The 17,111-nt window shown below is 50.4% G+C and overlaps 1 protein-coding gene across 1 annotated transcript in view; it reads left to right on the top strand.

Annotated features, from left to right (window-relative positions):
• LOC135529070 (synaptotagmin-7-like) overlaps positions 1-16,076 on the top strand; it is a gene marked incomplete at its 5' end in the record, with an annotated part of 44,668 nt that extends 28,592 nt beyond the window's left edge. The window contains 3 exons of the mRNA XM_064957980.1: positions 12,938-13,137; positions 13,330-13,543; positions 13,746-16,076. Of these exons, the coding sequence (XP_064814052.1) occupies positions 12,938-13,137; positions 13,330-13,434 (305 nt within the window). The remainder of the gene's footprint in view (positions 1-12,937; positions 13,138-13,329; positions 13,544-13,745) is intronic.
• Positions 16,077-17,111: the final 1,035 nt, after the last annotated feature.

The raw sequence follows: 17,111 nt of genomic DNA, 5'->3' as shown, positions 1-17,111 counted from the left end.
GTAGTCTATTAGCTGGTAGTCTATTGGCTGGTAGCTGGTAGTCTATTGGCTGGTAGCTGGTAGTCTATTGACTGGTAGCTGGTAGTCTATTGGCTTCTAGCTGGTAGTCTATTGGCTGGTAGCTGGTAGTCTATTGGCTGGTAGTCTATTGGCTGGTAGCTGGTAGTCTATTGACTGGTAGTCTGTTGACTGGTATATTTAGCCTGAGTAGATCTCCAAAGTGCAGGTATAGAGATTACATTCTCACTGGATGACCCAGCCACGCCTCATCCATCATCGGCATAGTCTATTGGCTGGTAGCTGGTAGTCTATTGACTGGTAGTCTATTGGCTGGTAGTCTATTGGCTGGTAGTCTATTGAGTGGTAGTCTATTGGCTGGTAGTCTATTGGCTGGTAGCTGGTAGTCTATTGACTGGTAGTCTATTGGCTGGTAGTCTATTGGCTGGTAGCTGGTAGTCTATTGACTGGTAGTCTATTGGCTGGTAGTCTATTGGCTGGTAGCTATAGTCTATTGACTGGTAGTCTATTGGCTGGTAGTCTATTGGCTGGTAGCTGGTAGTCTATTGACTGGTAGTCTATTGGCTGGTAGTCTATTGGCTGGTAGCTGGTAGTCTATTGACTGGTAGTCTATTGGCTGGTAGTCTATTGCCTGGTAGCTGGTAGTCTATTGGCTGGTAGTCTATTAGCTGGTAGTCTATTGGCTGGTAGCTGGTAGTCTATTAGCTGGTAGTCTATTGGCTGGTAGTCTATTGACTGGTAGCTGGTAGTCTATTGGCTCTGGTAGTCTATTTGGTAGCTGGTAGGTAGCTGGTAGTCTATTGGCTGGTAGCTGGTAGTCTATTAGCTGGTAGTCTATTGGCTGGTAGTCTATTGGCTGGTAGCTGGTAGTCTATTGACTGGTATATTTAGCCTGAGTAGATCTCCAAAGTGCAGGTATAGAGATTACATTCTCACTGGATGACCCAGCCACGCCTCATCCATCATCGGCATAGTCTATTGGCTCGTAGTCTATTGGCTGGTAGCTGGTAGTCTATTGACTGGTAGTCTATTGGCTGGTAGTCTATTGGCTGGTAGCTGGTAGTCTATTGACTGGTAGCTGGTTGTCTATTGGCTGGTAGCTGGTAGTATATTGGCTGGTAGCTGGTAGTCTATTGGCTGGTAGTCTATTGGCTGGTAGCTGGTAGTCTATTGGCTGGTAGTCTATTGGCTGGTAGTCTGCTGGTAGACTGGTAGCTGGTAGTCTATTGGCTGGTAGTCTATTGGCTGGTAGCTGGTAGTCTATTGGCTGGTAGTCTATTGGCTGGTAGCTGGTAGTCTATTGGCTGGTAGCTTTATTGGCTGGTAGCTGGTAGTCTATTGGCTGGTAGCTGGTAGTCTATTGACTGGTAGTCTATTGGCTGGTATATTTAGCTGGTAGATCTCCTATTGGATTACATTCTGGATGTAGCCACGCTCATCCATCATCGGCATAGTCTATTGGCTGGTAGCTGGTAGTCTATTGACTGGTAGTCTATTGGCTGGTAGTCTATTGGCTGGTAGCTGGTAGTCTATTGGCTGGTAGTCTATTGGCTGGTAGCTGGTAGTCTATTGACTGGTAGTCTATTGGCTGGTAGTCTATTGGCTGGTAGCTGGTAGTCTATTGACTGGTAGTCTATTGGCTGGTAGTCTATTGGCTGGTAGCTGGTAGTCTATTGACTGGTAGTCTATTGGCTGGTAGTCTATTGGCTGGTAGCTGGTAGTCTATTGACTGGTAGTCTATTGGCTGGTAGTCTATTGGCTGGTAGCTGGTAGTCTATTGACTGGTAGTCTATTGGCTGGTAGTCTATTGCCTGGTAGCTGGTAGTCTATTGGCTGGTAGTCTATTAGCTGGTAGTCTATTGGCTGGTAGCTGGTAGTCTATTGGCTGGTAGTCTAGCTGGTAGTCTATTGACTGGTAGCTGGTAGTCTATTGGCTGGTAGTCTATTGGCTGGTAGCTGGTAGTCTATTGGCTGTAGTCTAGCTGGTAGTCTATTGGCTGGTAGCTGGTAGTCTATTGGCTGGTAGTCTATTTGGTAGCTGGTAGTCTATTGGCTGGTATATTTAGCCTGAGTAGATCTCCAAAGTGCAGGTATAGAGATTACATTCTCACTGGATGACCCAGCCACGCCTCATCCATCATCGGCATAGTCTATTGACTGGTAGTCTATTAGCTGGTAGTCTATTGGCTGGTAGTCTATTGGCTGGTAGCTGGTAGTCTATTGCTGGTAGTCTATTGGCTGGTAGTCTATTGGCTGGTAGCTGGTAGTCTATTGGCTGGTAGCTGGTAGTCTATTGACTGGTAGCTGGTAGTCTATTGGCTGGTAGCTGGTAGTCTATTGGCTGGTAGCTGGTAGTCTATTGGCTGGTAGTCTATTGTCTGGTAGTCTATTGGCTGGTAGCTGGTAGTCTATTGACTGGTAGTCTATTGGCTGGTAGCTGGTAGTCTATTGACTGGTAGTCTGTTGACTGGTATATTTAGCCTGAGTAGATCTCCAAAGTGCAGGTATAGAGATTACATTCTCACTGGATGACCCAGCCACGCCTCATCCATCATCGGCATAGTCTATTGGCTGGTAGCTGGTAGTCTATTGACTGGTAGTCTATTGACTGGTAGTCTATTGGCTGGTAGTCTATTGGCTGGGTAGCTGGTAGCTGGTAGTCTATTGACTGGTAGTCTATTGGCTGGTAGTCTATTGGCTGGTAGCTGGTAGTCTATTGACTGGTAGTCTATTGGCTGGTAGTCTATTGGCTGGTAGTCTGGCTTAGTCTATTGGCTGGTAGCTGGTAGTCTATTAGCTGGTAGTCTATTGGCTGTAGCTGGTAGTCTGACTGGTAGCTGGTAGTCTATTAGCTGGTAGTCTATTGGCTGGTAGCTGGTAGTCTATTAGCTGGTAGTCTATTGGCTGGTAGTCTATTGACTGGTAGCTGGTAGTCTATTGGCTGGTAGTCTATGGCTGGTAGCTGGTAGTCTAGCTGGTAGTCTATTGGCTGGTAGCTGGTAGTCTATTGGCTGGTAGCTGTAGCTGGTAGTCTATTGGCTGGTAGCTGGTAGTCTATTGACTGGTAGTCTATTGGCTGGTATATTTAGCCTGAGTAGATCTCCAAAGTGCAGGTATAGAGATTACATTCTCACTGGATGACCCAGCCACGCCTCATCCATCATCGGCATAGTCTATTGACTGGTAGTCTATTAGCTGGTAGTCTATTGGCTGGTAGTCTATTGGCTGGTAGCTGGTAGTCTATTGACTGGTAGTCTATTGACTGGTAGTCTGTTGACTGGTAGCTGGTAGTCTATTGGCTGGTAGCTGGTAGTCTATTGGCTGGTAGTCTATTGGCTGGTAGCTGGTAGTCTATTGGCTGGTAGCTGGTAGTCTATTGGCTGGTAGTCTATTGGCTGGTAGCTGGTAGTCTATTGACTGGTAGTCTGTTGACTGGTATATTTAGGTAGATCTCCAAAGTGCAGGTATAGAGATTACATTCTCACTGGATGACCCAGCCACGCCTCATCCATCATCGGCATAGTCTATTGGCTGGTAGCTGGTAGTCTATTGACTGGTAGTCTATTGGCTGGTAGTCTATTGGCTGGTAGTCTATTGACTGGTAGTCTATTGTCTATTGCTGGTAGTCTATTGGCTGGTAGCTGGTAGTCTATTGACTGGTAGTCTATTGGCTGGTAGTCTATTGGCTGGTAGCTGGTAGTCTATTGACTGGTAGTCTATTGGCTGGTAGTAGCTGGTAGTCTATTGACTGGTAGTCTATTGGCTGGTAGTCTATTGGCTGGGCTGGTAGTCTATTAGCTGGTAGTCTATTGGCTGGTAGCTGGTAGTCTATTAGCTGGTAGTGGTAGTCTATTGGCTGGTAGTCTATTGACTGGTAGCTGGTAGTCTATTGGCTGGTAGTCTATTGGCTGGTAGCTGGGTAGCTGGTAGTCTATTGGCTGGTAGTCTATTGGCTGGTAGCTGGTAGTCTATTGGTAGTCTATTGGCTGGTAGCTGGTAGTCTATTGACTGGTATATTTAGCCTGAGTAGATCTCCAAAGTGCAGGTATAGAGATTACATTCTCACTGGATGACCCAGCCACGCCTCATCCATCATCGGCATAGTCTATTGGCTGTTAGCTGGTAGTCTATTGCTGGTAGTCTATTGACTGGTAGTCTATTGGCTGGTAGTCTATTGGCTGGTAGCTGGTAGTCTATTGACTGGTAGTCTATTGGCTGGTAGTCTATTGGCTGGTAGCTGGTAGTCTATTGGCTGGTAGTCTATTGGCTGGTAGTCTATTAGCTGGTAGTCTATTGGCTGGTAGCTGGTAGTCTATTGGCTGGTAGTCTATTGGCTGGTAGCTGGTAGTCTATTGACTGGTAGTCTATTGGCTGGTAGTCTATTGGCTGGTAGCTGGTAGTCTATTGACTGGTAGTCTATTGGCTGGTAGTCTATTGGCTGGTAGCTGGTAGTCTATTGGCTGGTAGTCTATTGGCTGGTAGTCTATTAGCTGGTAGTCTATTGGCTGGTAGCTGGTAGTCTATTGGCTGGTAGTCTATTGACTGGTAGTCTGTTGACTGGTAGCTGGTAGTCTATTAGCTGGTAGTCTATTGGCTGGTAGCTGGTAGTCTATTGGCTGGTAGTCTATTGGCTGGTAGCTGGTAGTCTATTGGCTGGTAGTTTATTGGCTGGTAGCTGGTAGTCTATTGGCTGGTAGCTGGTAGTCTATTGACTGGTAGTCTATTGGCTGGTATATTTAGCCTGAGTAGATCTCCAAAGTGCAGGTATAGAGATTACATTCTCACTGGATGACCCAGCCACGCCTCATCCATCATCGGCATAGTCTATTGGCTGGTAGCTGGTAGTCTATTGACTGGTAGTCTATTGACTGGTAGTCTATTGGCTGGTAGTCTATTGAGTGGTAGTCTATTGGCTGGTAGTCTATTGGCTGGTAGCTGGTAGTCTATTGACTGGTAGTCTATTGGCTGGTAGTCTATTGGCTGGTAGCTGGTAGTCTATTGACTGGTAGTCTATTGGCTGGTAGTCTATTGCCTGGTAGCTGGTAGTCTATTGGCTGGTAGTCTATTAGCTGGTAGTCTATTGGCTGGTAGCTGGTAGTCTATTAGCTGGTAGTCTATTGGCTGGTAGTCTATTGACTGGTAGCTGGTAGTCTATTGGCTCGTAGTCTATTGGCTGGTAGCTGGTAGTCTATTGACTGGTAGTCTATTGGCTGGTAGTTTATTGGCTGGTAGCTGGTAGTCTATTGGCTGGTAGTCTATTGGCTGGTAGCTGGTAGTCTATTGACTGGTATATTTAGCCTGAGTAGATCTCCAAAGTGCAGGTATAGAGATTACATTCTCACTGGATGACCCAGCCACGCCTCATCCATCATCGGCATAGTCTATTGGCTGTTAGCTGGTAGTCTATTGGCTGGTAGCTGGTAGTCTATTGACTGGTAGTCTATTGGCTGGTAGTCTATTGGCTGGTAGCTGGTAGTCTATTGACTGGTAGTCTATTGGCTGGTAGTCTATTGGCTGGTAGCTGGTAGTCTATTGGCTGGTAGTCTATTGGCTGGTAGTCTATTGGCTGGTAGTCTATTGGCTGGTAGTCTATTGGCTGGTAGTCTATTGGCTGGTAGGTAGCTGGTAGTCTATTGGCTGGTAGCTGGTAGTCTATTAGTTGTTAGTCTATTGGCTGGTAGTCTATTGACTGGTAGCTGGTAGTCTATTGGCTGGTAGTCTATTGGCTGGTAGCTGGTAGTCTATTGGCTGGTAGTCTATTGGCTGGTAGCTGGTAGTCTATTGGCTGGTAGTCTATTGGCTGGTAGCTGGTAGTCTATTGACTGGTAGTCTATTGGCTGGTATATTTAGCCTGAGTAGATCTCCAAAGTGCAGGTATAGAGATTACATTCTCACTGGATACGCCTCATCCATCATGGCTGTCTATTGGCTGGTAGTCTATTGGCTGGTAGTCTATTAGCTGGTAGTCTATTGGCTGGTAGCTGGTAGTCTATTGACTGGTAGTCTATTGACTGGTAGTCTATTGGCTGTTAGCTGGTAGAGTATTGGCTGGTAGCTGGTAGTCTATTGGCTGGAAGCTGGTAGTCTATTGGCTGGTAGTCTATTGGCTGGTAGTCTATTGACTGGTAGTCTATTGGCTAGTAGCTGGTAGTCTATTGACTGGTAGTCTATTGACTGGTATATTTAGCCTGAGTAGATCTCCAAAGTGCAGGTATAGAGATTACATTCTCACTGGATGACCCAGCCATGCCTCATCCATCATCGGCATAGTCTATTGGCTGGTAGTCTATTGGCTGGTAGTCTATTGACTGGTAGTCTATTGGCTGGTAGCTGGTAGTCTATTGACTGGTAGTCTATTGGCTGGTAGCTGGTAGTCTATTGACTGGTAGTCTATTGGCTGGTAGCTGGTAGTCTATTGACTGGTAGTCTATTGGCTGGTAGCTGGTAGTCTATTGGCTGGTAGTCTATTGGCTGGTAGCTGGTAGTCTATTGACTGGTAGTCTATTGACTGGTAGCTGGTAGTCTATTGACTGGTAGTCTATTGGCTGGTAGTCTATTGACTGGTAGTCTATTGACTGGTAGTCTATTGAGTGGTAGTCTATTGGCTGGTAGCTGGTAGTCTATTGGCTGGTAGTCTATTGACTGGTAGTCTATTGAGTGGTAGTCTATTGGCTGGTAGCTGGTAGTCTATTGGCTGGTAGCTGGTAGTCTATTGACTGGTAGTCTATTGACTGGTAGTCTATTGGCTGGTAGTCTATTGACTGGTAGTCTATTGAGTGGTAGTCTATTGGCTGGTAGCTGGTAGTCTATTGGCTGGTAGTCTATTGACTGGTAGTCTATTGAGTGGTAGTCTATTGGCTGGTAGCTGGTAGTCTATTGGCTGGTAGCTGGTAGTCTATTGACTGGTAGTCTATTGACTGGTATTCTATTGGCTGGTAGTCTATTGGCTGGTAGCTGGTAGTCTATTGGCTGGTTGCTGGTAGCCTATTGGTTGGTTGTCTATTGGCTGGTAGCTGGTAGTCTATTGACTGGTAGTCTATTGGCTGGTAGTCTATTGAGTGGTAGTCTATTGAGTGGTAGTCTACTGAGTGGTAGTCTATTGACTGGTAGCTGGTAGTCTATTGGCTGGTAGCTGGTAGTCTATTGACTGGTAGTCTATTGGCTGGTAGTCTATTGGCTGGTAGCTGGTAGTCTATTGGCTGGTAGCTGGTAGTCTATTAGCTGGTAGTCTATTGGCTGGTAGTCTATTGGCTGGCAGCTGGTAGTCTATTGGCTGGTAGTCTATTGGCTGGTAGCTGGTAGTCTATTGACTGGTAGTCTATTGGCTGGTAGTCTATTGGCTGGTAGCTGGTAGTCTATTAACTGGTAGTCTATTGGCTGGTAGTCTATTGACTGGTATATTTAGCCTGAGTAGATCTCCAAAGTGCAGGTATAGAGATTACATTCTCACTGGATGACCCAGCCACGCCTCATCCATCATCGGCATAGTCTATTGGCTGTTAGCTGGTAGTCTATTGGCTGGTAGCTGGTAGTCTATTGGCTGGTAGTCTATTGACTGGTAGTCTGTTGACTGGTAGCTGGTAGTGTATTAGCTGGTAGTCTATTGGCTGGTAGCTGATAGTCTATTAGCTGGTAGTCTATTGGCTGGTAGTCTATTGACTGGTAGCTGGTAGTCTATTGGCTGGTAGTCTATTGGCTGGTAGCTGGAGGTCTATTGACTGGTAGTCTATTGTCTGGTAGTTTATTGGCTGGTAGCTGGTAGTCTATTGGCTGGTAGCTGGTAGTCTATTGACTGGTAGTCTATTGGCTGGTAGCTGGTAGTCTATTGACTGGTAGTCTATTGGCTGGTATATTTAGCCTGAGTAGATCTCCAAAGTGCAGGTATAGAGATTACATTCTCACTGGATGACCCAGCCACGCCTCATCCATCATCGGCATAGTCTATTTGTCTAGCTGGGTCTATTGGCTGGTAGTCTATTGAGTGGTAGTCTATTGAGCGGTAGTCTACTGAGTGGTAGCTGGTAGTCTATTGGCTGGTAGTCTATTGACTGGTAGTCTATTGGCTGGTAGCTGGTAGTCTATTGGCTGGTAGTCTATTGAGTGGTAGTCTATTGACTGGTAGCTGGTAGTCTATTGGCTGGTGGCTGGTAGTCTATTGACTGGTAGTCTATTGGCTGGTAGCTGGTAGTCTATTGGCTGGTAGTCTATTGAGTGGTAGTCTATTGGCTGGTAGCTGGTAGTCTATTGAGTGGTCGTCTATTGGCTGGTAGCTGGTATTCTATTGGCTGGTAGTCTATTGAGTGGTAGTCTATTGGCTGGTAGCTGGTAGTCTATTGACTGGTAGTCTGTTGGCTGGTAGTCTATTGGCTGGTAGTCTATTGAGTGGTAGTCTATTGAGTGGTAGTCTATTGGCTGGTAGCTGGTGTCTATTGACTGGTAACTATTAGTCTATTGGCTGGTAGTCTATTGGCTGGCAGTCTATTGACTGTTAGTCTACTGACTGGTGGTCTGTGGGTAGGTCAAAATAATGGTAAAACATTTACCAAATCTATTAATTTTACAATGTTGATTACTTATCCTTGCCATACACCTGATGATAAGTCAAAAATACTGATGTGTGATGGGGGTTCCTGGGTCGTCATTTTTCCTGGGAGGGGGTTCCTGGGTCGTCATTTTTCCTGGGAGGGGGTTCCTGGGTCGTCATTTTTCCTGGGAGGGGGTTCCTGGGTCGTCATTTTGCCTGGGAGGGGGTTCCTGTGTGATCAGCTTTACTGGGAGGGGGTTCCTGGGTCATCAGTTTGCCTGGGTTGGATTCCCTGGGTCGTCATTTTGCCTGGGAGGGGGTTTCTGGGTCGTCAGTTGGTCTGGGAGGGGGTTCCTTGGTCGTCAGTTGGTCTGGGAGGGGGTTCCTTGGTCGTCATTTTGCCTGGGAGGGAGTCCCTGGGTCGTCATTCTTCCTGGGAGGGGGTCCCTGGGTCGTCATTCTGCCTGGGAGGGGGTCCCTGGGTCGTCATTTTGCCTGGGAGGGCGTCCCTGGGTCGTCAGTTTGCCTGGGGGGCATTCCTGGGTCGTCAGTTTGCCTGGGAGGGGTCCCTGGGTCGTCAGTTTGCCTGGGAGGGGTCCCTGGGTCGTCAGTTTGCCTGGGAGGGGTCCCTGGGTCGTTAGTTTGCCTGGGAGGGGTCCCTGGGTCATCAGTTTGCCTGGGAGGGGGTTCCTGGGTCGTCATTTTGCCTGGGAGGGGGTTCCTGTGTGATCAGTTTGCCTGGGAAGGATTCCCTGGGTCGTCATTTTACCTGGGATAGGGTTCCTGGGTCGTCAGTTGGCCTGGGAAGGGGTCTCTGGGTCGTCATTTTGCCTGGGAGGGGGTCCCTGGGTCGTCATTTTGCCTGGGAGGGGGTCCCTGGGTCGTCAGTTTGCCTGGGAGGCGTTCCCTGGGTTGTCAGTTTGCCTGGTAGGGGTTCCCTGGGTCGTCAGTTTGCCTGGGAGGGGTTCCCTGGGTCGTCAGTTTGCCTGGGAGGGGTCCCTGGGTCGTCAGTTTGCCTGGGAGGGGTCCCTGGGTCGTCAGTTTGCCTGGGAGGGGGTTCCTGGGTCGTCATTTTGCCTGGGAGGGGGTTCCTGTGTGATAAGTTTGCCTGGGAGGGGTTCCTGGGTCATCAGTTTGCCTGGGAGGGATTCCCTGGGTCGTCATTTTGCCTGGGAGGGGGTTCCTGGGTCGTCAGTTGGCCTGGGAGGGGGTTCCTGGGTCGTCAGTTTGCCTGGGAGGGGGTCCCTGGGTCGTCATTTTGCCTGGGAGGGGGTTCCTGGGTCGTCAGTTTGCCTGGGATAGGGTTCCTGGGTCGTCAGTTGGCCTGGGATAGGGTTCCTGGGTCGTCAGTTGGCCTGGGAGGGGGTTCCTGGGTCGTCAGTTGGCCTGGGAGGGGGTTCCTGGGTCGTCAGTTCGCCTGGGAGGGGGTTCCTCGGTCGTCATTTTGCCTGGGTGGGGGTTCCTGTGTCGTCAGTTTGCCTGGGAGGGGTCCCTGGGTTGTCAGTTTGCCTGGGAGGGGTTCCTGGGTCGTCAGTTTGCCTGGGAGGGGGTTCCTGAGTCGTCAGTTTGCCTGGGAGGGGGTTCCTGGGTCATCAGGGTGCCTGGGAGGGGGTCCCTGGGTCGTTAGTTTGCCTGGGAGGGGGTTCCTGGGTCGTCAGTTTGCCTGGGAGGGGTCCCTGGGTCGTCAGTTTGCCTGGGAGGGGTTCCTGGGTCGTCAGTTTGCCTGGGAGGGGTTCCTGGGTCGTCAGTTTGCCTGGGAGGGGTCCCTGGGTCGTCAGTTTGCCTGAGAGGGGTTCCCTGGGTCATCAGTTTGCCTGGGAGGGGGTTCCTGGGTCGTCAGTTGCCTGGGAGGGGATCCCTGGGTCGTCAGTTTGCCTGGGAGGGGGTCCCTGGGTCGTCAGTTTGCCTGGGAGGGGGTCCCTGGGTCGTCAGTTTGTCTGGGAGGGGGTTCATGGGTCGTCAGTTTGCCTGGGAGGGGGTCCCTGGGTCGTCAGTTTGCCTGGGAGGGGTCCCTGGGTCGTCAGTTTGCCTGGGAGGGGGTTCCTGGGTCGTCAGTTTGCCTGGGAGGGGGTTCCTGGGTCGTCAGTTTGCCTGGGAGGGGGTCCCTGGGTCGTCAGTTTGCCTGAGAGGGGGTCCCTGGGTCATCAGTTTGCCTGGGAGGGGGTTCCTGGGTCGTCAGTTGCCTGGGAGGGGATCCCTGGGTCGTCAGTTTGCCTGGGAGGGGTCCCTGGGTCGTCAGTTTGCCTGGGAGGGGGTCCCTGGGTCGTCAGTTTGTCTGGGAGGGGGTTCATGGGTCGTCAGTTTGCCTGGGAGGGGGTCCCTGGGTCGTCAGTTTGCCTGGGAGGGGTTCCTGGGTCGTCAGTTTGCCTGGGAGGGGGTTCCTGGGTCGTCAGTTTGCCTGGGAGGGGTTCCAGGGTCGTCAGTTTGCCTGGGAGGGGGTTCCAGGGTCGTCAGTTTGCCTGATAGGGGGTTCCTGGGTCGTCAGTTTGCCTGATAGGGGGTTCCTGGGTCGTCAGTTTGCCTGGGAGGGGGTTCCTGGGTCGTCAGTTTGCCTGATAGGGGTTCCTGGGTTGTCAGTTTGCCTGGGAGGGGTTCCTGGGTCGTCAGTTTGCCTGATAGGGGGTTCCTATGTCGTCAGTTTGCCTGGGAGGGGGTTCCTAGGTCGTCAGTTTGCCTGATAGGGGTTCCAGGGTCGTCAGTTTGCCTGGGAGGGGGTTCCTGGGTCGTCAGTTTGCCTGATAGGGGGTTCCTGTGTTGTCAGTTTGCCTGGGAGGGGGTTCCTGGGTCGTCAGTTTGCCTGGGAGGGGTTCCTGGGTCGTCAGTTTGCCTGATAGGGGTTCCTGGGTCGTCAGTTTGCCTGATAGGGGTTCCTGGGTTGTCAGTTTGCCTGGGAGGGGGTTCCTGGGTCGTCAGTTTGCCTGGGAGGGGGTCCCTGGGTTGTCAGTTTGCCTGGGAGGGGTCCCTGGGTCGTCAGTTTGCCTGATAGGGGGTTCCTGGGTCGTCAGTTTGCCTGATAGGGGTTCCTGGGTCGTCAGTTTGCCTGGGAGGGGGTTCCTGGGTCGTCAGTTTGCCTGGGAGGGGGTTCCTGGGTCGTCAGTTTGCCTGGGAGGGGGTTCCTGGGTCGTCAGTTTGCCTGGGAGGGGTTCCTGGGTCGTCAGTTTGCCTGATAGGGGGTTCCTGGGTCGTCAGTTTGCCTGATAGGGGGTTCCTGGGTCGTCAGTTTGCCTGGGAGGGGTTTCCTGGGTCGTCAGTTTGCCTGGGAGGGGGTTCCTGGGTCGTCAGTTTGCCTGGGAGGGGTTCCTGGGTCGTCAGTTTGCCTGGGAGGGGTCCCTGGGTCGTCAGTTTGCCTGGGAGGGGGTTCCTGGGTCGTCAGTTTGCCTGGGAGGGGGTCCCTGGGTCGTCAGTTTGCCTGGGAGGGGGTTCCTGGGTCGTCAGTTTGCCTGGGAGGGGGTTCCTGGGTCGTCAGTTTGCCTGGGAGGGGTCCCTGGGTCGTCAGTTTGCCTGGGAGGGGTCCCTGGGTCGTCAGTTTGCTTGATAGGGGGTTCCTGGGTCGTCAGTTTGCCTGATAGGGGTTCCTGGGTCGTCAGTTTGCCTGATAGGGGGTTCCTGGGTCGTCAGTTTGCCTGGGAGGGGGTTCCTGGGTCGTCAGTTTGCCTGGGAGGGGGTTCCTGGGTCGTCAGTTTGCCTGGGAGGGGGTTCCTGGGTCGTCAGTTTGCCTGGGAGGGGGTTCCTGGGTCGTCAGTTTGCCTGATAGGGGTTCCTATGTCGTCAGTTTGCCTGGGAGGGGGTTCCTGGGTCGTCAGTTTGCCTGGGAGGGGGTTCCTGGGTCGTCAGTTTGCCTGGGAGGGGGTCCCTGGGTCGTCAGTTTGCCTGGGAGGGGGTCCCTGGGTCGTCAGTTTGCCTGGGAGGGGGTCCCTGGGTCGTCAGTTTGCCTGGGAGGGGTTCCAGGGCAAGAAAAGGTTGGAGACCCCTGAACTCATGGATTAGATATTAATTTGATATTGTTTTAATGTCTTGATCTAACCTGTATTCCTCTTCTCCTCCTCCTCCTCATCCTCCTCCACCTCCTCTTCCTCCTCCTCCTCCCCCTCCTCTTCCTCCTCTTCCTCCTCCTCCACCTCCTCTTCCTCCTCCACCTCCTCCTCCTCTTCCTCCTCCTCCACCTCCACCTCCTACTCCTCCTACTCCTCCTCTTCCTCCTCCACCTCCTCCTCTTCCTCCACCTCCTCCTCTTCCTCTTCCTCTTCCTCCTCCTACACCTCCACCTCCACCTCCTCCTCCTCCTCCTCCTCCTCCACCTCTTCCTCCTCCTCTACCTCCTCCTCTTCCTCCTCCACCTCCACCTCCACCTCTTCCTCCTCCTCCTCATCCTCTTCCTCCACCTCCTCCTTTCAGACCCCTATGTGAAGCTTTGGCTGATGCACAAGGACAAACGCATTGAGAAGAAGAAGACAGTGACTATAAAGCGTTGTCTCAACCCCGTCTTCAATGAGTCTTTCCCCTTCGATGTTCCGGCCCACGTCCTCCGGGAGACCACCATCATCATCACGGTCATGGACAAGGACCGGCTCAGCCGCAACGATGTCATCGGCAAGGTAACCAACTCACTGCTCCCTGCTCATTTTACCTGGCTTAAACCTGAGAACATCCCTGATTGGATTATTTTGATGGACAAAAAAATCTCTTTCTCGCACTCCCTCCCTCTCTCTCTCCCCTTCTTTCTCTCTTTCTCTCCATCTCTCCCTGCCCCCTCTCCCTCCCGCTCTCTCTCTCTCTTTCTCTCTCAGATCTACCTATCATGGAAGAGTGGTCCAGCGGAAGTGAAACACTGGAAGGACATGATGGGCCGGCCGCGTACCAACGTGGCCCAATGGCACGCTCTCAAGGCCTGATGGTCCCGCCTACCCCCACTTCAGTGACCCCATACCCTCCCCCTCCCTCCAACGTCCAATCCCCATCCTTATGCACAACACTGACTACCTGCCAGGCTGCAAAATACGGGTACAATTAGCCATCCGCTCTCTTTACCTTTAGACCCCTCTGCCCTCCTCTCCTCTATCTGTTCTATTCTACTTCTCTCCTCTCTTCCTGGGTTTCTTCTCATTCACCCCTGTCTCCCTCCTCCACCCTGCCAATGGTCCCCCTGTGTCTGTCTGTCCTTATGTTGAGCTCTGACGTGTGGTTTGTCTCTTCCCCACTGCAGCCTCTACTAGCCTACTGTAGGTACGGTGCCATTTTGGCCACTGCAACGATGTCCCATGGAATCACAGAAAATCTTTCAATAAAATATGCAGTGCCATTATAAACAAATATTCCAAGTAACAGTAATATGAGTGTAAAGTAATTCTGAGACAGACAAAACCCCTCTAGAAAATAATCTGTATGGAAATGATGTGTCCCTGTCCTTCTCTCCTTCTCTAATCTGTGATGTCTCCCTCTCCTTCTCCCCTTCTCTCCGTCTCTCCTCTGTGATGTCTTCCTCTCCTTCTGTCCTTCTTTCCTCTCTTTCATTCCTTCTCTCCTCTGTGATGTCTCCCTCCATCTCTCCTGTGTGATGTCTCTCTCTCATTCTGTCCTTCTGTCCTTCTCTCCTTCTCTCCTCTGTGATGTCTCCCTCTCCTTCTCTCCTTCTGGCCTTCTCTCCGTCTCTCCTCTGTGATGTCTCCCTCTCCTTCTCTCCTGCGTGATGTCCCCCTCTCCTTCTCTCCTCTGTGATGTCTCCCTCTCCTTGTCTCCTCTGTGATGTCCCCTTCTCCCCTGTGTGATGTCCCCTTCTCCCCTGTGTGATGTCCCCTTCTCTCCTGTGTGATGTCTCCTTCTCTCCTGTGTGATGTCTCCCTCTCCTTCTCTCCTGTGTGATGTCCCCTTCTCCTTCTCTCTTCTGTGATGTCTCCCTCTCCTTCTCTCCAGTGTGATATCCCCTTCTCCTTCTCTCCTCTGTGATGTCTAACTCTCCTTCTCTCCTGCGTGATGTCCCCTTCTCCCCTGTGTGATGTCCCCTTCTCCCCTGTGTGATGTCCCCTTCTCTCCTGTGGGATGTCCCCTTCTCCTTCTCTCCTTTGTGATGTCCCCTTCTCCCTCTCTCCTCTGTGATGTCTCCCTCTCCTTCTCTCCTCTGTGATGTCCCCTTCTCCCCTGTGTGATGTCCCCTTCTCTCCTGTGTGATGTCCCCTTCTCCTTCTCTCCTCTGTGATGTCTCCCTCTCCTTCTCTCCTCTGTGATGTCTCCCTCTCCTTCTCTCTTCTGTGATGTCTCCCTCTCCTTCTCTCCTGTGTGATGTCTCCCTCTCCTTCTCTCTTCTGTGATGTCTCCCTCTCCTTCTCTCTTCTGTGATGTCTCCCTCTCCTTCTCTCCTGTGTGATGTCTCCCTCTCCTTCTCTCTTCTGTGATGTCTCCCTCTCCTTCTCTCCTCTGTGATGTCTCCCTCTCATTCTCTCCCCTGTGTGATGTCTCCCTCTCCTTCTCTCTTCTGTGATGTCTCCCTCTCCTTCTCTCCTCTGTGATGTCTCCCTCTCCTTCTCTCCTCTGTGATGTCTCCCTCTCCTTCTCTCCTCTGTGATGTCTCCCTCTCCTTCTCTCCTCTGTGATGTCTCCCTCTCCTTCTCTCCTCTGTGATGTCTCCCTCTCCTTCTCTCTTCTGTGATGTCTCCCTCTCCTTCTCTCCTCTGTGATGTCTCCCTCTCATTCTCTCCCCTGTGTGATGTCTCCCTCTCCTTCTCTCTTCTGTGATGTCTCCCTCTCCTTCTCTCCTCTGTGATGTCTCCCTCTCCTTCTCTCCTCTGTGATGTCTCCCTCTCCTTCTCTCCTGTGTGATGTCCCCTTCTCCTTCTCTCCTCTGTGATGTCTCCCTCTCCTTCTCTCCTGTGTGATGTCTCCCTCTCCTTCTCTCCTGTGTGATGTCCCCTTCTCCTTCTCTCCTCTGTGATGTCCCCTTCTCCTTCTCTCCTCTTTGATGTCTCCCTCTCCTTCTCTCCTGTGTGATGTCCCCCTCTCCTTTTCTTCTCAAGGATTAGATATCTTGTCTATATTGGTTGGAATTGTCCTAGCCATCTCTCTCTCTTTTTCTGAATGTGTCTACCCTCTCTATCTTTTCTCCTTGTTATGACCTTCTCTCTCTTCTCTGGAAAGTGTTATAATGTTCAACTGAAGTTGTAGAGAGAAAGAAACCAATCAATACTGTTTGTGATGATGACATAACCTGAAGATCGCTGAACAGCAAATGGAATTATTGACACTTGATGCTGTTGTCTCTCTCTCTGTCTCTGTCTCTCTGTCTCTGTCTCTCTCTGTCTCTCTGTCTCTGTCTCTCCCTCTCTCTCCCTCTCTCTCTCTGGCACAATATTAGTGACTCTCCCCCTTGCTGGACCCCTTGTTGTCTGTGTGCTGTGGGTGCTGTGTTGTAGCTCCAAAAAACTTAGAGATTATTAAAAAACTAACTGAACTTTGAGCTGAACTACGGAACACTTCTTCCTGCCATTCCAAGGGAAACAGCCCTGACAACGATTGGAGAGAGAAAAAAGAGGATGATGAAACAACAACAACAACATGAAAAGAAAAGATATGAAAATATTCATTTTTCATAAAAATGAAGAATACTGAAGAATACAATTCAAAATGTTATTTCAATGGAAAGATGATGTGGTGTATATATAAGAAGCAAAAAGAAAAGCTGTTTTATTGTGTGTGTGGTGTGTGTGGTGTGTGTGGTGTAGTCAAACATCCAACGTAGGATATCTTCTTCTATCTCTTCATCAACATACACCTCGATAATACATTATTACACATCATCTATATGTCAAACTGGTTTCTCTTTTCCCTCTTTCTTCAGTCCTGATTACAACTAAAGCTTTGGGGGGAAATGTATCTGCACTGACAAATGTAACAATAATACTAACAATACCAATAACAGGTTTATTGATGTTAATAATAACACTGATAATGCTGCTGATGGTCATGAAGGTGATCATAGCTGAAGGGAACCGAAGGGGTGAGTAACAGGAGAGGTCAGGAGGTTATGTAGTGTAGTCTGGAGGTCAGGAGGTTATGTAGTGTAGTCTGGAGGTCAGGAGGTTATGTAGTCTAGTCTGGAGGTCAGGAGGTTATGTAGTCTAGTCTGGAGGTCAGGAGGTTATGTAGTCTAGTCTGGAGGTCAGGAGGTTATGTAGTTTAGTCTGGAGGTCAGGAGGTTATGTAGTTTAGTCTGGAGGTCAGGAGGTTATGTAGTGTAGTCTGGAGGTCAGGAGGTTATGTAGTCTAGTCTGGAGGTCAGGAGGTTATGTAGTCTAGTCTGGAGGTCAGGAGGTTATGTAGTCTAGTCTGGAGGTCAGGAGGTTATGTAGTGTAGTCTGGAGGTCAGGAGGTTATGTAGTGTAGCCTGGAGGTCAGGAGGTTATGTAGTTTAGTCTGGAGGTCAGGAGGTTATGTAGTGTAGTCTGGAGGTCAGGAGGTTATGTAGTGTAGCCTGGAGGTCAGGAGGTTATGTAGTTTAGTCTGGAGGTCAGGAGGTTATGTAGTGTAGTCTGGAGGTCAGGAGGTTATGTAGTCTAGTCTGGAGGTCAGGAGGTTATGT

The sequence above is a fragment of the Oncorhynchus masou genome, unplaced genomic scaffold (genome assembly GCF_036934945.1).
Source record: "Oncorhynchus masou masou isolate Uvic2021 unplaced genomic scaffold, UVic_Omas_1.1 unplaced_scaffold_1086, whole genome shotgun sequence".
Lineage (NCBI taxonomy): Eukaryota > Metazoa > Chordata > Actinopteri > Salmoniformes > Salmonidae > Oncorhynchus > Oncorhynchus masou.
Note: the sequence above shows the minus strand (reverse complement) of the source record. Positions and strands in the feature narration are given on the sequence as shown.